The 26,595-nt window shown below is 36.5% G+C and overlaps 1 protein-coding gene across 2 annotated transcripts in view; it reads right to left on the bottom strand.

Annotated features, from left to right (window-relative positions):
- Adk (adenosine kinase) overlaps positions 1-26,595 on the bottom strand; it is a 391,595-nt gene that overhangs the window by 183,707 nt on the left and 181,293 nt on the right. For both annotated transcript variants that reach the window (XM_034497484.2, XM_034497485.2), the window contains exons 5-6: positions 23,982-24,154; positions 18,325-18,433 (exon numbers count right to left, since the gene is read on the bottom strand). In XM_034497484.2, the coding sequence (XP_034353375.1) occupies positions 18,325-18,433; positions 23,982-24,154 (282 nt within the window). The remainder of the gene's footprint in view (positions 1-18,324; positions 18,434-23,981; positions 24,155-26,595) is intronic.

The raw sequence follows: 26,595 nt of genomic DNA, 5'->3' as shown, positions 1-26,595 counted from the left end.
TAGTAGAGGGCTGGCCTATAATACATGAAAGCTTGGGTTCAACCTTTGATATTTTTCTGGAGAAAGGTGCTGAAGTATGATATTATACCAGCTCCAGAAAGTGGCAAAGCTGTTTTGAAGCATTTGAAGACCAGAGGTTCTACTCACAGCACATAAGAAAGTATACAATCACACAAATACACATTACTTTGAAATAACTTAAATACATGCAAAAACACGAAGAGGCCCATAGAAAAATCCAATTAATTACAAACACTGTACACAACCCCAAGTTATGAAAACAGAATTATAACACTTTTAAAGAATTCATGAAAACAGATCATGATTTTAAAATACTCCCGTAGAGCTAAAACTCTAATTTATGGATTAAAATTTAAGGGGTCTACTTCTGTCCCCTTTGAGAAAATGGTAAATCAATAACCCGAGTTTCAGTAACAGTAACAGCAGTGCTAATGTTATCTAAAGGGGAAAAGTCTGTAACCATTTTACAATGTTGCCAACCCTACTCACTCAACTTCATGTTCTTTCTTATAAAACCAAACCAAACAAAGTGCAAACAGAGCAATCCAGAGTCTAATCGGGTTGGCAAACTCCTCCTGAGTATGGGGCTTGTCCTAGAGTATGGTGGGTATATCCAGTGTCATGCCATTGAGGGAAACAGATTTTCTCTCTCCCAGTAGCTTCTTAGCTAGGGGTAGGACACTCTGTCCACCTTCCCTTCTCCATGCTGGGATTTTGCACAGGTTTTGTACATGGGGGGCACAGTCTCTGTGAGTTCATGTGTGCATTACGCTTGTTGAATCTGAAAAACGTTGTTCGACCATCTCTGGATTTTAGAACATTTCTTATTCTTTTGCATAGATTCCCAAGCCTTGAGAGGAGGGGTATGGCAAAAACATGCTATTTAGGGCCATATACTCCAAAATCTCTCATTGTCTACGAACTATTCTTAAATAGTTCTTGATTTTTGTTAACTCTTTTTGGCTCAAAATTTATTAATTATCCCAACTTAATTGAAAGACCCAATAAATAAATAAATTTTACTTTCCTACTTTACTACACCAATTACACACATGAAAGATGGTGAAAAGAAAACTTCAGTAAAGTGGCAGAAAATGTTGTATATGTCTGAAGAGAATTTTAATAATCTTTTTCACATGTAGAGATGCTCAGAATTAGAAAAATGGGGTCGTTTGTTGAAAGTTATAAGATCACTGCATAGAACTGTCATGGTGTACTGATTGTAAGATTATGCAAATGTCCTGTTCTATAGGACTGTGTTTGCTTAGATGCTATAACTATTGATGATTTCTCCTGAATTTTATCATGGTGACTCTATCATCACGAGGGCTCATGCCCCAACCCTAGTACACTCTCCATGTTTGCCAGACAACTTCAGATATCTACGGTAAGCAAAACATCTTTCTTTTCCATCGATCCACAGATGGTAATGAACTCATAAATTCCTTATTTCTGCTAGGCCTGGTAGCCTATATCCATAATCACAACATCAGGGAAGTGGAAGCAGGAAGACCGAATTTGATGCCAGCTGAAATTCAAGCCTTGCCTGGGTTATAGTAATTCAAAGAACAAAGCAAAAACAAAGCATAAAAAAGTGCAAATATTTATACAGATAATTCAGACCTAATCTGTCCACTTAATCTCTTGAAGACACGAGGTGTTCAAAATTGAAATGCTACACTCCCATGTTATTAACAGCCCATGGCCTCCCACCCTCCCTTCTACCTACTTTAGTTTATTGGAATTAAAAAATTTCATCCTGAGTGAGGTAACTCAGACCCAAAACATGCATGATACATACTCACTAATTAGTGGATATTTGACAAAAAAAAAAAAAAGTATAGAATACCCAAGATACAGCCTACAGAACTCAAAAAGGTCAACAAGCTGAAGGGCCCAAATGAGGACACCTCAGTCCCACTTGGGAGTGAAAGAAAGCAACCACAAGCGGGGGAGGGAGGGAAGGGAGATGAGGAAGTGGGGAGAAGGGAACATGGTCTGGTATTGGGTGGGAGAAAAGAATTAAAGCCCTAATGGACAGCAGAAAGAATGAAACAGGCAACCTCGGGAGGTAGGAGGTTGGGGAGACATTCTAGAATATACCAGAGACCTGGGAGGTGAGAGACTTTCAGGACTCAAAGGGAGGGACCCTAGATGAAATGCCCTACAGTGGGGAGAGGGAACTTGTAGAGCCCACTTCCAACAGAAAGACAGGGCATCAAGTGAGGGATGGGGTTGCCATCTTACAGTCAAAACTCTGACTCATAATTGTTCCTGTCTGAAAGAACTGCAGGGATGCAAAGGGAGAAGAGCCTGAGGAAAAGAAGGTCCAGCGACAGACACAAAGTGGGATGCAGCACAAGGGGAGGCCCCAAGGCCTGACACTATTACGAAGGCTATGGAGTACTCACAAAAAAAGGGACCTATCATGACTGCCCTATGAAAGATCCAACAAGCAGTTGAAAGAGTCAGATGTGGATATTTATACTCAACCAACGGACGGAAGTTGCTGACCCGTGTGGTTGAATTAGGGAAAAGCTGAAAGAAGCTGAGGAGGAGGGCGATCCTGTAGGAGAACCAGCATTCTCAATTAACCTGGACCCAGAGATCTCTCAAATCACCAACTGGATCACCAACCAGGCAGCATACACCAGCTGATATGAGGTCCCCAACACATATACAGCAGAGCACTGTGGTTCTGGGTTCAGTCAGAGATGCACCTAACCCTCAAGAGACTGGAGGCCCCAGGGAGTTTAGAGGTCTGGTGGGGTGGGGGCATCTTCTTGGAGACAGGGGGCAGGGAGGAGGTATGAGATGTGAAACAGTCAGAGGGTGGACTGGGAGGAGAATAAAATCTGGAGTGTAAAATAAATAAATAAAATTTAAAAAGTACTTTATTTACAAAAAAGTTCCCAATGTTTTGCAGTTGCTGCTAATGCTACAATGAATAAATGAGGTAGGATTACTTCCAAATGTCATGAGGATAGGAACGTTTCTTTCTTTCTTTCTTTTTGGCTATGTGTTATTACCCATGTTGAGAGATTTTTACATTTATACTCATAAGTAGTTGGGCAGAGATATTATACAAGGACATGAGTAAACATTCATTAAACAGTAAAAAAAAAAAACCACCATATGGAATACTAGGTAGAATGAGATCAATTACATAATAATACCTATTATAAAATAAAGATGTGTGATAAGGAGTCTGGTTAACTTTAACATTCCATGCATTTTCTGTTTGTCAAAACTAAAACAAAACACCAATGTATTAGTGAACAAGAAGGACTTCTATTTCTGGTAATATAGCTGACTCGGTGCTCTGACATAGCCTTGTTGCTCAAAACAAGAAAAGAAGATGTACAGCAATAGGAAGACAGAATCTTTCTTCAGAATATATTGCTGGGTAATAGATTATATTCGGAAGGTGAACAAAGTAAAAATAGAAACGCATGCAGTGAGGAAACACACGCAAGCACCTCTCACTGGGGGAAGCCAACCCTGTCGGCTGAACTGCAGTTTTCACAGACACGCACAAATCGTCAGCTGAGAGCCAGAGACAGGATGGCAAAGAGAACTGTCCTCACTCATCTCTTCTATCTTGAAATTCAGTGACTTCACATAGTCTGAAATCAGCCACAATGGGAAGCTAAACCCTTGTTAAATGAAGGCTTGACACCCACTGGCCATTTGAAAGTATTTACCACCATACCACTGAGCCCAAGGCGAAGGAGATAAACTCCAGGTGTCCTGAAGATGAGGATTCCTCCACTGAAGACATCTCCACTTTATGTCCCACATAAAAACAGGACAAGAACAGGTTACATGCTTAGTGCAACTAAAACAGAATTAACCCCACCCCATAGAAAGAGCGAGCAAAGAGTTTTAACCTCCATGTTGGGTAAAGGTATATTTTCTCTGAAACCTTAACTATAACTCTTATGGAAGTTTATGAATCTGGAACTTATGTTACACATAAAACCTACAAAACTTTATGCCCAGAATTTATTAGCCTATGTCTCCAAGTTGATGGTACCCCAGGCTTTTTGTAAATTGTAAATACAAACACCTTCTCTTCGGAAATATATCTTCATCAAAGCCTAAGAAGTTACCAGAAATGATGAATACACGTCAAACAAAACATTGGAAAATAAGGCAGCTTGGACAAACAGAAGCAGAAAAACTGTTAATAAAAAATGAAGGCTCTAAATATCAAACTAGTTGCAATTAGGAAATAAGTTTAATTAATTTAAGGAAGCAAAAAAAAAGGATTTTAAAATAAATGGGAGTATAGCAAAAAGAACAAAGAAACCATTTTGATAGGAGAAAATGAAAGCAACAGACAAAATAACTCAATGGATAGTTTAAGAATAGAAATTATTGAAGACAAAATTGCAACAATAGAAGCAGATAAAAAGAAATTATTCAGAACATAACAAAAATGGAAAAGGCATGCCAAGAAGTGTGGTAGAACAATTAGGGACATAAGCAAGTGAACAATATGTGTATTATAAAGCATAGGGTAATAACCATGACATTCCGGATAATGGTTACCTTTGGGGTGGAGGGATACACGGGATAATGAAGGATACAGAAAGATGAAAAGATACTGATTAATACTTCATTTGAGTGATGGTGCCGTGTGATTCAGAATGGTACAGAATCTCAAATTTTCCGTGCCAGCCTCTGCACTTTCTACTATCACCTTACATGTCTTCTGTTTAAGGCACAGTGTTACTGAATTACTATTATCTAATGTCAAGAATTTACATGTCCAGAATAGCCACCAGTTTGGATTTGTCTGAGATTTTGCTCAAATACAAGGCTGGAAGAAGAACATCAAAGAAGCCAGGTTTCAGCCTCCTCCTCACATCAAAACTCCACACTGGCGAGTTTGACCTCACTTTTGGAAGGCTGGCTGGCTTCTTCCACTTTTACCAATCATTCCCTATGTTGGGTAACTTTACGACCCTCTTGTATTTTCCTTAGCAGAACCCAAAGCCAGTTATTTTTTTCAAGTAGCTCTAGATCCCTTCACTGGATACTGAGGTTGATAAAACTAGAACTGAGTATTGGATTGTTTGTTGCCACGGAGAACCACTGTTCCCAGGGCCTCTCAAAAGGGCATAACTAGGAAACATGAATGCACATTAATCCATGTGCAGGCACATTTCTGAGTTTTTTTGTTTACCCATCTTCACACATTAAAGGAAACATGGGTTAATAGCCTATGGATCATCCCAGCTATCCCAAGTACATACTTACCTGTGATTTATAGTCTTTTTTTGATAGCATGAAACTTAGCTTTCACCCTCCATCATCCTTATACTTCAGCCCAGCACATAACCAGAGCAGTTAGGAATTACTAAATCCCAACTCAATGAGAAACAAATTTACTAACTATAATACACTGTTTATACATTGTTTTTTCTCATTTAGCTTTTTTCTAGTCCACAACCCCCCCCACACACATTTTTTTTTTTTTTAAAGTTACTTAGGGCAGTTCCTTTTGTACTACTCTTGAATGAGAACATTTGCAACATAATTAGGTATGTTCAACACCATCTGTAGGCTACCCTGAGGTGCACACATCAGATTTCAGGTCTCTGTGATGCTGAAGTTCTGCCGCTCTAGGAACTTCAGAAAATCATGTGCCCACTTATGCAGCATCATACAGAACACTATGTTCACTTCAACAGCTGCCTGCCATTGTCAAACAATTTCCATTATTTGTCATTGTAAAATCTGAAATAAATACAAAAATACAAAAAAAAAAAAAAAAAAAGACTCTCTGCTGAGTTAAACTTAAAGCTATAAGAGAGAGATTCCTTATATGCTAAACTGAGGAAAATTACTGTTTAAAAAACTAATTAGCATTTTGGGTTTATAATATATAAATGTGTAGCCTCAGGCAGAAGGAGAGGCATCGAAGTCCCTTAGTTAGCTGCTGTTTTTCAGTGATCTTCCATTCCATGCAGCATGACAAGCAACCAGTTTTTGCAGCTACTTTTTCCAAGGCAAAAAAATGATAAGTTTGCTTAAAAAAAATCTGGGATTAGATTATTTTCTAGAGGGAATATTAAAAATGAAACCATACTATGTTGACAAAATAATAGATGACTACTTTAGATACCACTCGACTTGGTTCTAGTTATTCAGATAAATTCTGCTAGCAGCAGCTCAGTTTCACACATCTAGCTCTCAGTGTCGGAAGGACATTTCCTCAACTAGACCAACAGATAGAAGTAATAGCTAGCTAGCAGTCACGCTGCCGCTTGTCCTTCCTCCCAGACCCTTTCCATAAATCACCAGAGCACACAGTTGCAGTTTTAGTTACATTTAGTAGTATGTTAGGTTTATGAGCTTCACAGAAAATTTCAGAATCATGTCCCAGAGGCAGAATCATTTGGGTGATGTGATTAATTATGTGCATCTAAGAGGTATAATCTTGCTGCCAGTATCATAATCAGCTGAGGACTTTGAAGTTTTTAGCTTCTCCCCCTGGTGGTAGTATCTAGGTTGTTATCTATTTAAAGAACAAAAACAACACCCCCCTCCACGCCCATCCCCCAGCATAGTATCTTAAGGTTTACAGCCACTACATTCAATTATTGGTAGGCAATTTTGGGATAAAGTAGATTTAAATGAAATAGAAGCAAATCTCAAAACTCTTCTAATGGAAGCACTCACCTCCTATAGCTCCCCCCCCCATCTCTCTTTCTTTCTTTTTTTTTTTTCCCACAATGCAATTACACCCATTACATCATTGTAAATTACATGCTGGGGTTATCTCAGTAGGTATCTGCCAAATGTAAAACTTACAGAAGGTCTTCAATGTAATAATGATGTTTTATCATTTTAATTACAAACTCTTTAAAAAAACTCCCTAAAGTGTACCAATTGGGGTGGTCTAAATTAACAATATCTTAGTAGCCTAAGGGTAGCAAAAATAGATTGAACTACCAAATTTCATCATCCTTATAGCAGCTGTCTTCCTGCCTCTAGGAAGCTGAGTATTTAACAAAGCAGACAGCTTGGCACTGGCGTCTGATTAGCAGCGTGTGCATTGTCAGACAGAATGTGCTTGGCTCTTCTGTTCCAGGGTTGGATTAGAAGCCTGGAGAGCACTGGAACTTTATTCTTCAGGCTTCTCATAAGTAAATAAGTTCTGAATCTTCCTCTGTACCTACACCTTGAAAATTGATTAGGTGCTTTCTTAGTAATGTGCATTATCAAATGCTAGACAATTTAAATAAAGGCTTTCAAGTACGGTATTACAAAGAATGAAATATGCCAATTTAAAAATCACTATGGTTAAGCATACGATGTATAAAAATTATTTCTTGAAATGAAGTGCTTTGAATTATGTTGAACTTAAATATTAAAATATTGTTTGTGGAGGAGGAAGAACGATCATTTTAGAGTATACAAAAATAATACTACATTCCTAAAATATTAAATATAAAATATTTTCTTTCCTGAACTCACATGAAGCATACTAGAAATAAAACACTGCCATACAAGAATAATATTATTTTGCTGCAGGGTACAAAACATTAAATTATAAAAGGGTGACTCTCATTACCTTTTCACCAGAAATTTCTTTGAAAATTTATTACAAATGATTGTGCTTATTGGCAGAGTTCAAAATCAGTAGAGTCCACGCAAACAATCTACTTCAATGCGAAGTACATTCTTTTACTCTATCAAATCCATCGGAGGTAATCAGACTGGATGTTTTATTCAACAGGGCTGAAGAAAATTGTTCTACAATAGGTTAATTCAAAATGGCAGCATAGAAAATGCATCTGTCAGTGGGGATCAAATTACAGGGCAAGCTCCTCTCAATGCTTAGAAAAACAAGTCTGCAGTTCTACAGATTATGTGCCTGTGTGTGTTTAAAGGGGTGGGAAAGGAGCTAAATATCTGAGCTAACCTCCAATTAAAGTCAATCATAAAAACAGCCAATTTAATGAGTGCGGATTTCTTTGGGTAATTATAACACCAACCACTTTTTTCTCTTTTAAATCTGTAATTCTGCCTTCTTGTTATTGCTTGCTTTGTCATTAATCGCCTCAGGACCTTGATTTCCTAGCAACAGACTGCCACCAAACATTTGGCTCCTGTTCAACATTTTCTTTGTGAAAAATGGCACTGCTGTTGCCGCCTGGGCTGCTGCAGCTAGACTGGCTGTGTAAGTGCTCTAATAATGTATTCCACTGGAAAAAAAAATCACATGATACAGGGTGCGATGACTGAGCTCAGTTAATTACTGAGCTGGGAAGTTTATCTACAATCTAAAAGCTGTGCTGGGGGGAGGGGGCTACAGGATTAAAAATGCATTCCTTCCATTATTAATAATTTGAAAGTAAAAATTTACAAAGAAATATTCTATTTTGAGGTATATAAGTTTATTAAGGATCAGATACAAAAGGCCAATGTCCTTTAAATGTTGCTTGATGATTTCTTTCTCTACAACATAGCCCCAAACACACAAAAGAATCACAGAACAGTTTGCTGCAATTTAAGAAAGCAAATTAACCTATGTATCTGTCAGCTGTGTCTTTCCTACTTAAGGCAAAATCATTTGTATATGTAAACATGCTATATAAGATGGTAAGAGGTTTTCATTCACAGCATGAACAGTACATACTGAGAAAACAGAACATTCAAAATATCATGTTTTGGTATATCATACACTTAAGTAAATATTTAATAACCCATGATAAGAGTAAAGATGCCTATCATTATTTGTGAAATGATTCAATTGGGACTGAAGAAAATCAGGCCTTGTGATTAAAAACCCTGTGAGAAGATATCATAATGTAATTTTTTGTTTTTTACTGGGTAGATTTATTAAGATTTTCCATGTATTAGAAATACTGCCACCCCCAGTAATGATAGTTATGGAAATTAACATGGCATGTCAGCTATGGTTCACTGAAGCCTGGCTTTAACTCTCAGAAATACGGCTTTATAAGACTGGCATGTTTCAGGACTGCTGTCAGGATATGATAATTTAATATACCCAAGAGTGCACTAAGTATTATGGAAGCATCTGTGAAACTAATAAGCCAGTGGACATACTGATTCTCACCAGTGTCTACATACTGTGTAACAAACTTACTACAAAGTAGTCGCAATTCAGCTCATCTGAGGAAGTGAAAAGGCTAGAGGGTACCTTAAAAACATCACAATCACTACCCTTGACAGATTAAATAAAATGAAATTACAGAGGCTCTACAGCAGAGCAATAATTATTAAAAAAAAGCCACTGATATTATCTAGAGAGTAAAATATGTGCATGCTTTAAAAAAGTAAATAAATCAGACATCTGATTTTAAAGTATCTGCTTATTGTTGATAATAACCAACATTGTTTCAATTAAGTCTGACCCAATTAACTTAGTATATTTTTACAAAAACTAATTCTTGGTTGACTCAACAAAGGAAACACACACACACACACACACACACACACACACACCAGTTTTAGAAACAGAACTCCAAATTTAGAAAATTTTGATAATTACTACACAACCATATCAAAATGAGGAATATAGTTATATATAGTTATATATATATATATATACTAGCATATATAGGAATATATGCTAGTTGATGTTTATAGGGAAAATATTTTAGAGTCTATATTCAGTTTATTACCAATTTCAAATTAAAGATACATTAAACCTAGAAGCCACACAAAATGGGAAAAGCATATTTGAGGGCTTAAATGAAGGTTGTTTGTTAACTTCATAATATGTATGTCACTCTGAAAAAGATAACTAAAAACATTGGTGGGTTATTGTTCTTGATATTTAATTGCTAATTCAGACATACCATTTTTAAAATGGGCTGGATTTATCACAGAGTTAATTAAAGCAGAAGTTAATACTTTAAAAGATGAGGTCACTTAAAGGCTGCTAGGGAGGCTGGGTGGAGTGTAATGTGGGAATCAAGTGGTCCAGGAGAAGTGGAGTTACAGAGAAAAGCGATCAAGGGTGGACTACACTGTCAGAAGCACTTGTATAAGACAAGAGGGGCACAAGTTTGAAGAGAAGCTTTCTGTCTTTCAGAAATCTTCAATGAATTAGAATTTTCTGATCTTTAGTGACAGCAAAGAAATATTAGTGAAAAAGAGATTATGAGAAAGTTTTAGAAGTCTAGAGATTTAAGGATCTGTAAGCAAGGAGGGCAAACAACGAAAGACCATAGTGCACTTAAGAGCCTGGACTCAGAAGATACCCATCTACACAGATGTGAAACCCATGTTGTTCTGAGAATGACCGATGGATTATATGAATACATGTAAAAATGTCTTCCAGAGTAAGGACTGGAAGGAAGAGGGCTGTTCACTTTGTTCCATCCTATTTCTCCCGCCCAAAACAAAATAAAAACAAACAAAACCCACACAAAACTCCATTTATCAAATCTTTACACAAATCAGAAAAACAATTGGCATTTTAAGAACCAACTCTAAAACAGGCATACACTGAAGAAATAAAAGCCAAAGGATCTTCTCTTGAAGACCTGCAGTAGAAAAATAGGCAAAAACAAAGGACATATCACTCCCATTATACTTGCCAACAAAGGAAAGCATTCTAGTTGTCTGACTAGAAACAATGGAAGTTTTTATAGTATGACACTCGGGTGCTATAATGAGAAGCGAGTGAGCAGAAGACAAACTCCATTAGGGGCATTGCTAATGGACACGAGATGTCTGTTAGTGATGATATAAATGTTCTACAATTAGATTATGGTGATGGAGGCAGAATTCTATAAATACATGAATATCCACTGAACTGTGTATATTAAGTGGTGGACACAATGGTACAGAGATACCGCAATAAAGCTGTAAAAATTGATTCAATCCCATTTGTCTGATGGACAGAGACAACACAAGTTATTGATTAAATCAAACCGAACTATAAAAATTTTATAATATGTTCAGTAAATATGGTAGGATACAGCCTGTCAATATTCAGGGCTATGTTTTTTTTTTTCCAATTTCTATACGTTTTCAAAGACAAACAAACACCACCATAAAATATGCTATTGTTATAATGTTTATATATTTTCTCTTGTTCATATTTATTATATTCAGTAAAGTTAATTTTCTCAAGCTATTGCTTGCTGCTCTGTAATACTGAAAGTAAATAAAAGCAAAAATACTTGAGTCAATGATTTACTAATTAATTTGGGGCGCTACGTGTACACATGTGCTTATTTTTGTATAAATGAGACCAGGATACGGCATGATTTCCAATCTCACATGAAATTCTAAACTCTCGTTATATTACAGTAAGCCCATAAATCCAAAGCTTCCAACCTATCTTTAGAGTCTATGCTTTTACAATCAAGACTAACTTACTTCTTTTAAATAGGTAAAAAGATTATTCTGTTAACTGAATATTGACATTGATATTAGCACAAATTTCTTTTCCTTTGTGGTAGCATAAAATTTTTTTATCTAACTTGAAAATCTGTATCTATTAAAGAGATCACCAGGTATTTCTCTAAGAAAATTATATGAATGGGATTTAGATGGCTAAAAAGTTGTGGAGAGACTTGTATTGTATCCATGGAGCCTTTTGTTTGGTTCCCGTTCAAAAACTGGTCATGGTGGTATAAGCTTACAAACAAAGCCAATGGGAGGTAGAGGCCATACTTGGGGAGGGGGAGAATTTAACTTGCTGAAAATATTCTCAAGAAACTATGACAATTAAAAAAATGATAGCTGAATCTGGTGGTACATGCCTGTAATCCCAGCATTGGAGAGGCTGAGACAGGAGAATGGCTGCAAATTTGAGGTGAGCCTGGGCTACAAGTAAGACCTTGTCTCAAAATGTGTGTGTGTGTGTGTGTGTGTGTGTGTGTGTGTGTGTGTGTGACTGAGAAGAGAAATCATTAACTTTTTCACATTATCTACTGTTACATTCATTTTACACTCCACTGTTTGGGCCATTACTTAAAGAGATTCCTGTACTTACATTTTTGTACAGAGATGCATTTGTACTGATGGGTGTACACTAACATGAAAAGCTCCAGTCAAACAAACAACCCATCTTTTTAATTTCAGTGTTTTACTCCTTTTTTATTTACTCACATTTTATTTGGAATAAGAGAATACTGTGTTGCCCAGGTTGACCTCTTGACACCTTGAGTTAATGTGATCTTTTGTCTTAGTTTGGTTTCTATGTCTGTGATAAAAAACATGAGCATAAGCAGCGTGGGTAGGAGGAAAAGGTGTATTTGACTTACACCTCCCCTTCACAATAAATTACAGAGGGAAGGCAGAGCAGGAACCCAAGTAGAAGCCTAGAGCAAAGACTAATGCTAATGGGGAATGCTGCGTACTGTTTTTTTTTTTTTTTTTTTTAAATACTATTCAGGACCCCTGCTCAAGGCTGCCCACAGTAGGCTAGACCCTTGTAAATCAATCATTAATCAAAACTGTTCTACAGACCTGCCCTCAGGCAAATCTACTAGAGGAAATTCCCTCTTACTAGATTATTCTAGCTGTGTCAAGTTGACAAAAAAAAAAAAAAAAAAAAAAAAAAAAAAAAAAAAAAACAGTACATCTCAGACTCCAGAGGCCACAGAGTATAGGCATACACCTTTATGCCTGACTTACTATTCTAATTGTTTAAATGTAATGCACCTTAAGGTTACACGCAAGGCCATTTTCAGATAAAGGCCCAATACAATCAGTTAAGCCCTAAGAAGGCAAAAAAGCAATCTAGAACAGGACACTTGGAAAAAAGAAGAGAGTTAAAAAACAAAACCAAACCAAACCAGGAATGAATTTATATAGTAAATACCTACTTGACCAATACAATGGAAACTTCAACAGATAAAAGTTCAAAACCTGACATTTCAGATAAAAGGTCAAGTGTAGTTCAACTGTCCCACCTCTTTAATAATCTCAGAAGAATATTGCAAAGATTCATTACTAAATTTCAAGAAGCACTTTAAATTCTATTTAAGTGTTTTATAGAGAAGTATGACCTATTATTTAATCAATTATCTTTCACAGGATATCTTAAAGTTTTAAAAAAGATCCATTAGTTCACCTTTTCTGCCAAAGTATATTATGATGAGTATAGTTTTCAAAAGATGGTATTAAAAAACTTTTTTTACTGTCTAACAAGGTTAAAGCAATAAATTGAAATAAGAGTCTCTAAATTAGTAAAGCTTTGCTGGATTTTGAAGAGAAGGGAAGCAAATCTCAATATACAGTAAGCACTATTTATGTTAAATGTATCTCTTTACATTTCTCAGTTTCTCTTACTCAAGACAGGACAGATCCATTTGTTTTCACAGCAGCTGCTCCTCCTTAACAGAGAGAGCACCAGGTAGTACACTTTAGACTGGAACATAATCAAGAGGATGGTTGCATTTATAACCATGCTTCTGTTTAAATACATACCAGAACACATTGCAAAAAGATAAGTCCTAAAAAATAGCAACTGTCCACTTCATTACATATACATTCTAACGCTTTATCCAATGTTGGCAGGCCAAATTATGGACCCTGTCTTCTATATTCCAGGATGGCCTCGAACTCACTCCATAGTTACAAATGACTTTGAACTTCTGATGTTCCTGTAAGTGAGCATAACTACATTTGTGCTAGCAGACAAACATTCTACCAATTGCTTGATCTCCACCTACTGTTAGTATCTTTTAATATCTAAGATTTTCTTTAAATATGAGCCAAACAGAAATCAGCCTACTTATTTACAGGACGTTACCACATTGCCCAGTCTAGTATTTAACTTGTGAATCTCCTGCCTCAGCCTTTGAGTGGTTGACTTTTAAACATCCACCACTGCACCTGGTTGTCCCTAAAAGTATAAAACTCTCCCCCCCCCCAAAAAAGTTAAGCTTGAGATTTGATAATCAGCTTTTTGTTAAAGATTATTTGATTTTATGTGAATCTATGAGTGTTTTGTCTGAATGTACAAATGGGCACCCCAGGGATGCAATGCTTTTGGATACACCAGATGCCAAGGAACTAGAGTGGAAGAGAGTCATGAGCAGCCATGTAGCAGCTGGGAACTAAACTTGAGTCCTACACATAAGCAAGAGTCTTTAAGAGTGAGTCACCTCTCCAGTCCTCTGATTAGTTCTTTACAGTATATTTTAAACATGCAAACTTCTCCAGAAAAAACAGTTTATTACAAATAATGCATAGATTTCTCAATGAAATCATACTGTACTGACATTGACAAAAGCATGACATTAGTAATTATGTATATATGCACAATAATCTTAGCAAAAAGATTTCAGATTTATTTTAAAATTATAAAGGGGTTTTCTAGAATCTAGACTATTTTGGCAAGATTGCAGAGACTGAAGCAACTTCAGCATAATTCAAAGGCTATTTTCTTATCACATATTTTCAGTTCTGTTTCCAACAGAAGACTTTGTCTCATTTATTTACCAATGGTGGTTTTATCCTTTTCTGACACTCTCACAGGTAAAAGAAAAATAGTCTAGAGATAATGAAAAGAAAAGAAGCAACAGAATATAAATCTGCAGCTGAAGAGGAATACCACATTCCAGAAAAAGTCAGTACAGAATGCACATGGAGATGATGCACGGTTCAGTTAGTAACAGGGCAAATTCAGGAAAAACAACATCTAGGTAATCTTGTAGGAAAAGTAAATCGTAAAAAGAGAAAAAACCAGAATCAATGTAGGAATCTACATGTTAAGAATAACAAAACATTGAGACAGCAGAATAAGTAGACAAGGCATGTAAATAACTTTAATAACTTGAAGTTCAAAGCCCATCTCAGTTATGTAGAGACTCTGTGTCTCAAAAAACAAAACAATATCACCACCACCACCATTGCTATCCCTATCAGCACTATCAAAACAAAGCAAAAAACAGGGAACTAAACACCTTCAACCCCAATATCTATCAACAAAACCAGAGAAAAAACGGCTGGCAGTCTGAGAACCCAGAAATTATAGGTTACAAAGCACAGAATCGGAGAGGCATCAGAAGTTCCACAGAAAAATCTAGAGTAGCTTTGTAGACAGTCCTTTACATGTTCTGGACTGACCGAATATCTTACGTATAAATAGCAATGTGCTCTAACAATCAGCTATATCCCTACTGCTACAAGTTTTCTTTTAAAAATTACTTATATATTTGGGTGTTTCATCTCCATGTATGTATGCATATAATACGGTACCTGATACCTTGGGACTATAAATATAGATCGTTGTGAGCAATGTGGCAGCTAGGAATTGAACTCGGGTCTTCTGGAAGAGAAGCCAGTGATCTTAACTGCCAAGCCATCTCTCCAGCCCCACAAGTTTTCTTAACAATGGATTCACTGATATTTAAAAATGGAACATACTGCAGCATGTTGTTTCATGATTATAAGACGGTAAGTAACTGCCCTGTCCTGTAGGAACTACCAGGTCATCATAAAAAAAAAAAGGCTGTCTTCAGATGTTATAGAATGTCCCCAAGGGAGAAAATTTTCCACTGGTCAAGAACCGATGTCATAAATAGGTACTATTCTTATAGATCTAAAAAAGAAAGAAAAAAATCACAAGAACAAGATTCCAAAGCACAATACCTGTTACAAATAACTGTATCACAGATTAAATCTTGAGATTTACAATAACACTACAGCTAGGTAACAGTTAGTACACAAATGTGACACAGACAAATACAACTACTCAGAAGGAGGGATAAAGCATTGAAACTGCCCTAGAAATGATTTATGGGCTTAAGTTAATATAAAATATCATATCATATAATATTAATATATTATATAATATAAAATAAAATATATTTTAATATCAGTGGTTTTCAACCTTGATATTGCTGTGTCCCTTTAAAATAGTTTCTCATGTTGTTTTGAACCCAACTATAAAATTATCTTTGTTCCTACTTTGTAACTCTAATTTAGCTACTGTTATGAATAGTAAATATCTGATAAGCAACCCCCAAAAGGTTCCTGACCTACTGCTGTACATATTCTAAAAGTTAGACAGAGACAAGCAATAATTATGTCTCAACTCAGTTTTCAGATATGAATTCAACACTGATATTTAAAATATATTTGATAAACTAACGAGCATTTAGATTCTCAAAAAAAAAAAAAAAAATTCTAGTGAACATGGAAGTGCCACACAACAAAGTAGCTAAAGTAAAAGACAAAGAGAAAAAAATTCAAAGAAGCAAGGAACAGGAGTGAACTATGTGAAACACTATCTAATGGTGTGAAGGCAGAAAAGAAAATCTAAAGAACCAAGGGCTGAAAACAACCCAGATGATACAATTCTAATGCTGCAGTTCAAGGACCTTAAGCAAACTCCAAGTCAAGACACATGAAGGATATACTAAGATGTCATCATAAAGCCAGCCAAACCAGTAACAAGTGAAAAAAACATCAAGAGAAAGAGGTAGAGGGGAGGTGGGAGATGTTTCATAGGGAGCAACCAAAGTAAGGATGACAGGTGTCTTATCCAGAATAATTCAAAGAAGAAGAGAGTGGGCAGTGGCATTCACAGAATGAAAGAAAAATGAAGTTGGCAGGGCAAAACAAGTGTAGCAAAAATACTACTCACATCTAAATATAAAACAAACATGTCTTCAAACTGAAAGCTAAAAGCATTTATGACTAACAAATCTAAATACAAGAACGGTTCAAGAACGCATTCTCAGGAAGGGGGAATGATGCTGGATGGAAACCTGAAACTAAGGAAAGGAAACAAAGAACATTGGGAATGGCATACATATACATAGTATGGTTTATTTCACATTATTTGATTATTTTAAAATAATATAACTATTATATATTATTATAATTATATAAAATATTAAAGTGTTTGTAACTATATAAGTAAAACGTGTATTGTATGTTTTGTAGATTACATACTTAAAAATCTATATAAAAACAAAACAATTAAAATTACCAGAAAGTTAGAATCTAACTGTGGCTACATAAGACTAGATGAGACAAGAGGGAGATACAGTATTTCAGGGTCCTCACAATGTAAGAGTCATATCATATCAGTTAGGTGTGTGAATGATGTGTGCTAATAAACTCTAAAATAACAGGAAGAAAGAAATAGTAAGACAGAGACAGAAGAGAAAGAATACATCAGAGATAAAAATATTCAATTATCATAAAAGGATAGGAAAGTAAAAAATAATAAAGAATAACAAGAATAAATTCAAAGACAAACTTAAACTCAATTATGTCAATGTTCACATTGAATAGAAATAGTATATAGGTTCCAATTCAAAGGAAGACAATGTCAGGTTGGGCCAAAATAAGACCCAACTATCTGTTTTCCACAAGATAGGCACTCTAAGTGTATGTAAGTCAAGAGTGAAAGAAAAGAACAGGTATACCATGACACCAATAATTGATTTCTATTGCATAATCCCATGTAAGCATTTAAATACCATAATGTAAAATCTTCAGCAATGCACATAAACATGCTGTCAGGGACACTGACACTAGACTGAAATAAATAATCATATCTTCAATAAACACATATTTATACAAGACAACTGATTTCAAACATGCCTTCCCAGCTGTTTCAGACAACTCAGATAGCAGAATGTTAGCAGCTATTCTTCCAAGCTGTGTATGACATGAGGTCCTACTACCAAGTAACAACTTATACTCCTGTGTGAGCAGCCAAGTTTAACTCATATTACAACTAGATAATCGTAGGCTGATTAATTCAAGAGAAATTTTAGTGTACTTCCAACATCAGAAAATTAATTCTTAACCAATTATTTTTATGTCAGAGAATTTAACTCAAATTATATGCTGCCCTATTCCAGATTTAAGAGATTTGTCACAATCAATGTTTCTGAAATATTAAACTAAAAGGTGTCATGCTAATTACTATGGAATAAATAGCAATTATGATTCTTTTTAAGCAAATAAGCTCAAACTGTTAGCAGTGCATACTTCTATTACTACTGTTTTCCACAATGCTCATATCATTTATACTAAATTGCCAAAAATATGTTTGTAGAACTACTTCAAAAGATCTTATGAAAGGGATTTAACAGCACAAAATTCTGTGCGACTGAGCAGTTATTTATAATATTTCTAAAGCAGTAGACTTGAAGGTGGTAACACAAATTCATATCCAGAATGAATATATTTATATTGCATAATTATAATAATAAATCAAGCATATGCTTGAGAAAGGTATGCTAGTGTTATGTAAAGGGCCTTAAAAATGAACATGTATCAGCAAGAGCTACAGTCTAGCATGCTAACAGACTTCACAGGTGAGCTGGCACTTACAGCTATGTAGTAAACTCTGGCTTTTTCTACCAGCATCCAGTTCCTCTCCAGATCAAGGTGCTTTTCTTTCTTATAACAATTGGCGGCAGCAAGGTTAGCAACAAGGGACCTAAAAACCCAAGAAAAAGAAAATGCATGTTACTCATAAAAGATGAAAAACCTTCAGGTGTTTTTATACAGAAAGGAACAAATTCTTCAAACGCTGATATTGCTAATGGTGAAGACTGAGATGTGTTTGCCCTGAAGACAAGAGACATGGTAACCAGCATTACCTCAAATTATAAGGCTGGCATATGAATTTCTTAACTCCAAAATAAGGTCTACTTTTAATATATTAATACAGTTCAAATGCAGTTAATAAATAGACTAGGTCATTCTATAATAGAAAATCTATATAAACCAAACTTTCATTTTTTATGTTAGAGAAATCTTTATAAAAATATGATAAACTATAATTGACTAATTAAATGCTTTTAAGAGCCCAATATGGGATTAATTTCATAAAATAAAAGTATAAATATAGATCATATTACTGTGAGGAATAAATTTGCAACTATTACATTTTAAGGACAGGAATCAATTAGAACAATTTTCTATAGCTAAAAACTCTTAGGCAGGGTTATTTTATACCTGGAAATTTTAACCAGCAAACTAGATTTAAAATCTGGCTAGTAAGTGCCACTGAAACTGCTTAATTTTAACCCAACATTTCAACTTAACGAGGTAGAATCATTTACATTTCACATACATAAAAATCCTTCTTCTTTCAGATCTGATTTATAAAATTATTTAGCATTTTTCACTATTACTAAAAATTAAAACAGTAAGAATTATGCTCTACAGAAAAAAGACCTCATCATGTGAGACCTAGGAAACTTAGTTCCTCTGTCTAAAAGAAATGTTTCTCTTCCAAACAATTTTCCAATCATCCTTATTCCTGAATATAGAATCTGTTTATATTGAAATAAAAATAAGAAACTATGAGAAACCTCAATAACACACTCAAATATGAATCATTTGAACCCAAATATATATATATATATAAAATCAGTACTATTCCTTTCATTTGGTGTCAGGGATCAAATCCACTCCTAATTTATAAATAAACAACCTAATAGTAATGTAGGAATTTTTCATTAAAAACACATTCTTGCTAACTTTCCTTTTAATTGCAAAACAATATTTGAGTTCTAAGTTTTAATCATCAGAAGCTGGCAGAAGGACAAATTTACTAATTCTGTCACATTCCAGCATTTATAATATAAAATGCCCTGCCCATACCCATCCCCCACCAAGAGTTCTTACATCTTTTTTTCTTATAATCCAGACTAGGTCTCATATATCCCAGGCTGAGCTTGCATGCACAACATAGTAAAGGATGGCAGTGAACTTCTCATCCTTCTGCTTCTACCTCCTGGGTAGGCTGCTAGGATTACAGATAGGGGTACCACATCATGTTTATGTGGTACTAGGAATAGAAGCCTGGGATTGTGTATACCAGGTTGGTGCTCTACCGATTTTCCTAAATCCCCAGTCCCCAATCCCATCTGAACAACACAGGTTACCAAAGCCATAATACTGGTGGGCAAATTAAGATTTTGACATCTTTAAGACCTAATAATTGTTCAAATAGCAATTTAGCATATAATGACAATTTAACAATTTTATTCTAGCCTTTGTGATATCAGAAGGACAACTTGAGCCAATTATTATTAATGGGAAAAAATCACATTTGAAGAATAAAATTTCTTTTATGAAAGCTGCAAGAGGCAAAACTCTAAACATGAACATTTGAGTAGTGGATAGTGAATATATAGAGACCTTGGCTTGAACTCTCTTTACACACACACACACAGACCCATCACTACCACCACCACCACCACCACCACCAAGAAACCACATTAAAAGAAAGATATGAAAATTACATTGGTCCCCTAATTATTCTCAAAAGTTCTATGTTATTATGTAACTATTGCCCACATTGGTCTTCCTACTATGATTCTACTGTGAGCAAGCTGGAAGCCAAATTAAAGAAGGTGAGAAAGGGAACTGTCCTAACTTTCTATTTTAAGAGGAAAGGGTTTATGTGGCTTACACTTCCAGGTCACCATCCATCACTGAGAGAAGTCAGGGCAGGAACACAAACAGGAACCTGGAAGCAGGAACTGAAGCAGAGACCATGGAGGAACACTGCTTCCTGGTTTACTTCTGAAAGCTATATTTCTATATAACTCAGGACCACTTGCCCAGGGTGGCACTACTCACTGTGGGCTGGGTCCTCTCACATCAATGGTTAATCAAGAAAATGACCCATGGTCAGGCCTATAGGGTAATCTGAAGGAGGCAGTTTCTCAGCTGAGGTTCTCTTCTTACCAACTGACTCAATATTATGTTAAACTGAACAATCTTACCAAAAGAGGGATGGGTCAGGATAGAAAAACAGCACAAAGAATGAAGGATTAATGACATACTTATAAGTATAGAGGACCCAGCCAGGCATGGTACACCTATAATCTTGACACTGTGGGAGGTAGAAGTATAAGGATAGATACAAGTTTGATGTTGGTTTGATTTATGTAGCAAATTCCAGGCTAGCCAGGACTGCATCTGCAGACCCTGTCTCAAAAATCAAACAAACCAAGGCAAGTACAAAGAAGGCAAATATTGGAGTGGATTAAAATTTAAAGTAGGTAATTTCTCAGGATTTTAATAAAACAGTAAGAAAAATGGCGATTTTCTTTTTCCCATGCAAAGATGAAGGAAGGCTCCAGAGTATGGTGCTAATAATGTGAGAAATGCAGGATTACTGCACAGCTAGAAGCAGAAAGGAAAAACAATGCGTGGAAAGCCCTGAGAGAAATGGAGACTGATATGAAGAACTACTAAGTAAAATTTGTAGACAGAAGGACTGGGACTAACAATACCAGCTGCCACCACTATAGATTTTCCTGCTTTGTGGCCCATACTGGGTCACTTTCCCACTAGGGTCCATGCTCCAGTGTTTGGGGCGTGTTTGGATTTAGGCAATGGAAAGGGTCAGAAAGAAGCTCACTGCAAGGTGAAGATCTAGTCATTTCAGTTCTTTGTTTGCCTGGAAAGTCCCCCACCTGGCATGTAGCATCAGGAAATCTGATTCATTTTAATATAGCATATTTGACGGTGAAAATGTCATAGTCACTCTGAATCTCTGGCACCTACTCTTGTTGTTTGACCCTGTCTCTTTTTTCTGAGTGTCTTTTGTTTTCTCTTGATTACAAGAAGAGTAGCACCGATGACCCCCTATTCTACCATAACCCTGGGAGGTACTATTACTGTAGAGTGATGCCACTTTGCCATCTGAACAATAAAAGGACTTCTGAAATGTAATAAAAAAGGTGTTTGTGTGTGGGTGTTTCTTCCTCTGTTCTCAGCCCCACACGCAGGCTTTGATTTTGTAGCTCATCCTGGATATAAAGCATGTGATTCTCCTGTCTCTGCCTCTTAAATGCTGTAATTGCACAGGTGTGAGCATTCTGAGGCACTTGGCATGGTTGCTGACTGAGTGGTGCATTACAAGACTGGTGTTGCTGAACAGCAGTGGAAGTCTTGTGGCACACACGCTTCTATACCAGATTCTCATATTCTGTTATCAGGTTATGCTAACAAGATCATTCTTTCTTTTCTGATTCGAGTTCAGCAAATTACATGATGTAAAATCCCAAACACAACATTTTCTTTTCCTAAGCCTAATTATTCAAGGTAGAGACTAGATTAAATAATCTCAAGCTTTTGCCGCAATATAACTCATGAATTCAAAAGCAGGTCTAACTAAAAAACAAAAACACAAAAGGTGGACCTGTGAGGTTCCCAGCAGTTAAAAGGAGCCTGCCTGATGATGGAAACCTGATCACTTGACTTCAATGCTAGTCAGCCAAATAAAGGCAGTAGAAAAGTCAGCTTTACAAAGCTGTCCACTGGCTCCATACTTGTGTGACAGCATGTACACATACCATACAAACACATCATTATGATACATAAACAAAATCTTGCTATAAAACAAAAGCAACAAAAAAGGAAGCTGTCCTGAAGGCTCCCTCCTGTAACACCAATCCCTGGATGGTGATGGTGGAAAGACTGACAGAGTCAGGATAGCCTGGCATGTAGTGTAAGATACTGTCTCACATAAACCGAAACTAAAAATAGATAAAATAATCACATCCCACTCCAGTGACAAAGCTAAGATTAAAACAAAACAACAATACCCAAAACAAACAAAATAACAACAACAAAACCAGGCAAGAAATGCTGGTGTGGATGTGGAGAAAAGGGAATACTAATTTACTGTTGGTATGGCTACTATGGAAATCAGTGGGGAGGTTCTTCAAAGAGCTAGAAGCAGATCCACCACACGATCTCCCTATACCACACACACACTCGTAAAGGACTCCATATCCTACTACACAGATACTTGCTCATCCATGTTCATTACTGATCTAGTCACAAGACCCTGTAAGTAGAAATCGCTTAGTATCCATCCTTTGGTAAGTGGAAAATGAAAATGTGCTATATTTTTTAGATGTAAAGAAAGAGGAAAAAAATGAAATTCATGGGTAAAAGGACAAAGTTGGAAATAATCATTCTGAGTGAAATAAATGGAACAGAAAGGGTTAGGGTGGAGCATGGGAGAGCTTAGTAGAGGAGGGAGTACAGGGATGGATAACTAATATTAAATACCTTTGGAAAAGCCATGTGGAAACCTACTAGTACAGAAGTTCCCAAAAATATGTGTACATATATAAACGAGTTTAAATAGATTTATCTCACCTTGCCAAAGGCTCAGGAATCATCAAGAAAGGAGGTGGAAAGATCTTAAAAGCCAGAGGCAACAGATGTCTATAGAAAAATACTATCTGCTGGACATGACGAAGTTGTTACACATTTGAACTCACAGTGGTTATAACTGTACGCATGTGACCTGCACAAGATCAACTCAGCCACAGTTCAAGAATGGGCTGGGGAGAGGTTCATAAAGTTTCAGTCTTGGCTGAGAAGCCTCTGGCAACTGATGGCAGTTGGGGTAGGAAGAGTCAGTGTTCTTCAGGGATGTAGTCCCTGATAATTTGTCTCGAAGTAGCTACTCCCATTCTGTGCACATACAGGTGGCACTGAGTGGTTTTCACGGGTATACAGAAGAACTAGTGGGCTGAAAAGACGGCTCAACAGGTAAGAAAACTTGTTGCACTTACAGAGGGGACCTAGGAGTCAGTTCCTATCACACACAAAATACTTCTCAACCAATTATAATTCCAGTTCCAAGAAATCTGACACTCTCTTCTGACCAATATGGGTACCAAGTACATATATGGTGCACATATACACAAATACGCAAAACTCTCATACACATACTTTCCAAAAATCTAAATTTCTGAAACTGCACAAGGCAGCAGGGGAAGGGAGGGGCTGGAGAAGAATAGGGGAGTGGCCTGTAGAGAACACATTACATACATGCATGAAATTCTTAAATAGTACAAAAGTTAATTAAATACAAGGTAAGAAAGATGAAAGGAAGAAGGGTTTACTGAACATTAAAAATGGTTATTAAAGTAATGTGAGGTTCAAACTGTTTCGTCGGTGTCTACACAGCTGTGGGAGGGTGCTCCAGGTTGGTAATGACTGACCTGTTGCCACCAGTGATGCACGCAGCACACGTTCCCGTTGGCTGCTCGTTCTGCTCATAGTAATGAGCATCCACATGAGCGTCAGCAGCTTTACGCTTCAGGATCTCCCCAAACTTATCTATCCCAATGCATCCGAAGAATGTTGCTGCTTTGTGTGGCTCCTGGATCATCCACTGAAAAACAGGAACATAAATGACTGAATGGGTCAGAAACCGAATGGATAACTCAGGACTCTGTCATGGGTGCTGACATGAAAGGCATGCTTTGTAATGATGATGAATGGAACTTCAATATGCATACTACCGCTTAGAGTACCAAACTTGACAAAACAGCCGTACATGTCTTACTCTACTACACGAGGGATAGACACAGAGTGGACCACTTCAGTGGATAGACATAGAGAACAGGTCTTTAGAACTCAGAAGTTAAATCAAATGCTGGCTATTTATAGGGATATCAAAGTTAAGTGCCAATGTACTTTAGGACACAGGCTAAATCTCACAGCTGTGCTCCTGTCTCAGGCTCCTATATTCTGGGATTACAGATGAACCACCATCTTGGCATCACTTAACTTTTCTACAGCTTATTATTCTAATATGTAAAATGGGGAAATGACAAAAACATGCTTTATAGGGTAGGTGAAGATTTACTGAAATAATATAATAAGTGCATATGAAAAGCTAAGCATAGTATCCAAGATAAAATAAGCAACACCTTTTTTTCTTTTTCTTTTTTTTTTTTTTTTTTTTGGTTTTTCGAGACAGGGTTTCTCTGTATACCTCTGGCTGTCCTGGAACTCACTCTGTAGACCAGGCTGGCCGCGAACTCAGAAATCTGCCTACCTCTGCCTCCCAAGTGCTGGGATTAAAGGCGTATGCCACCACCGCCCGGCATTAAAATAAGCAACACTTAAAAGCTGTGGTAATAAATATTTTTATACTTCATGAAATAATTCATACATAAATTATGCTAAAACATGATAATGCTTAATTAAAATCCAAAATGGTACCTGAGCATGGTCCTGCACACCTGAAATTCTAACACCTGGAAGATGGAGGCAGGAGAGCTAGGAGTTAAATGTTCAAACTTCCAAACTGCCTTGGTTCTAAATGAGACTATCTTAAAAAGAAACCCTCTCTCTCAACTCCAAAAAAGAAAGAGAAGTGTTCAGAACTGGACAGAAGGTGGATTTCTAAGCCCGATCACAGGAAGTAGATGGCAGTTAGCTAAGGCACAGGACAGAGAATAAGATACTGTGGAATGCATATCTCAAAAAGGAGACACCCTATCCCACAACTCAGGAATCATCCACAAAGAGCAGGCAGTGAACCAGCAGTATTTACATATGGCAGGCTGTTGCACACATTCACTATGGCTATTGCTGAGTGAGGACGACCCCCAGGAGCTCACTACTGCCAGAATCACAGTACTGGTGAGGGGCTTAAGCAGCTCCACTATCTGAAGAACCACTGGCAATTAATTACTGCTGGGGTGGAAAAGTTAGCTTTCTTTGGGGATGCTCTCTGAGAGGCTACCTATGCTCTAGTAGATAGATGGTCCTACACCTACACATGTACAGACAAAAGAGAAAGAAGGCACATGAAGAACAAAAAGTGGTAGGGGGAGGTAAGGAAAGAACTGGGGAATATTTGCTGCAAAACATTATATACATATATGAATATTAAAATTTTGTAAACATATATGTGTTAAAATTCTAACTACAAATATCTCATGTCATTAATGTGATTTTTATAAACATTAATATTTTTCTTGTAAATGATTCATTATGATTTCTTTTTTTAATTTTTAAAAATAATTTATTTTGATTTAATAAGCAATTAGATAAATTATTTTAGCACAATAAAATAACAATCACCTTTTGTGCATTAATTTTATCATTATTTCTTGTATATTGCTGTTCTATATTCAGTAAAGTAGTTTTGTAAGTTCTAAATTGCCTATGAAAAACACTTAATTTGGCTTCTCTCCCTTCTTTTTCTAGTATCTCTAATAGGTTCTGTTTTTTTTTTTTTAATAGTAACTTTAAAAAAATGTTAATCAAAGGTTTTATAAGTTTGGTAATGCTCAATAACAAGATGCCCATGCAATCAGAAGTGTAACCCAATAACCAAACCTAGATATACCAAATATCTTTGACTGGCAGAGACACGCAAACATCTGCCTCCATTTTTCTTTCTCTCTCTCTCTCTCTCTCTCTCTCTCTCTCTCTCTCTCTCTCTCTCTCTCTCTCTCTCTCCTAGCTCCTCCTCTCCTTCTCCTCATTCTCTCATTACCCCTTGTCTTCCTCTCCTTACTCCCCCACCTTAGCTCCTCCTACACATCACCCTTCCTGTTAAAATAAAACTTTTCTCCCAAAATACAATTAGAGCATAATTATGCCTATTTGTATCAGTAAGGTACAAGATAGACCTAATACCTAGTCCGTCATTTTGTTGACTAACCAGAACCTCTGTCATCTCTCCTAACTAAAACACTTAGTTCTGAACCTGGCTTTTTTTTCTTGGCTTTAGAATGAATGTCAGCTGATAATCATCCTCTCAAATCTTTTCTCTCAAAGTAAATAGCCGAGATGGCTATGAAACTATAAGTCTTC

Source organism: Arvicanthis niloticus, chromosome 3 (assembly GCF_011762505.2).
Source record: "Arvicanthis niloticus isolate mArvNil1 chromosome 3, mArvNil1.pat.X, whole genome shotgun sequence".
Taxonomy (NCBI): domain Eukaryota; kingdom Metazoa; phylum Chordata; class Mammalia; order Rodentia; family Muridae; genus Arvicanthis; species Arvicanthis niloticus.
This window is presented reverse-complemented; position numbering and strand designations above follow the sequence as displayed.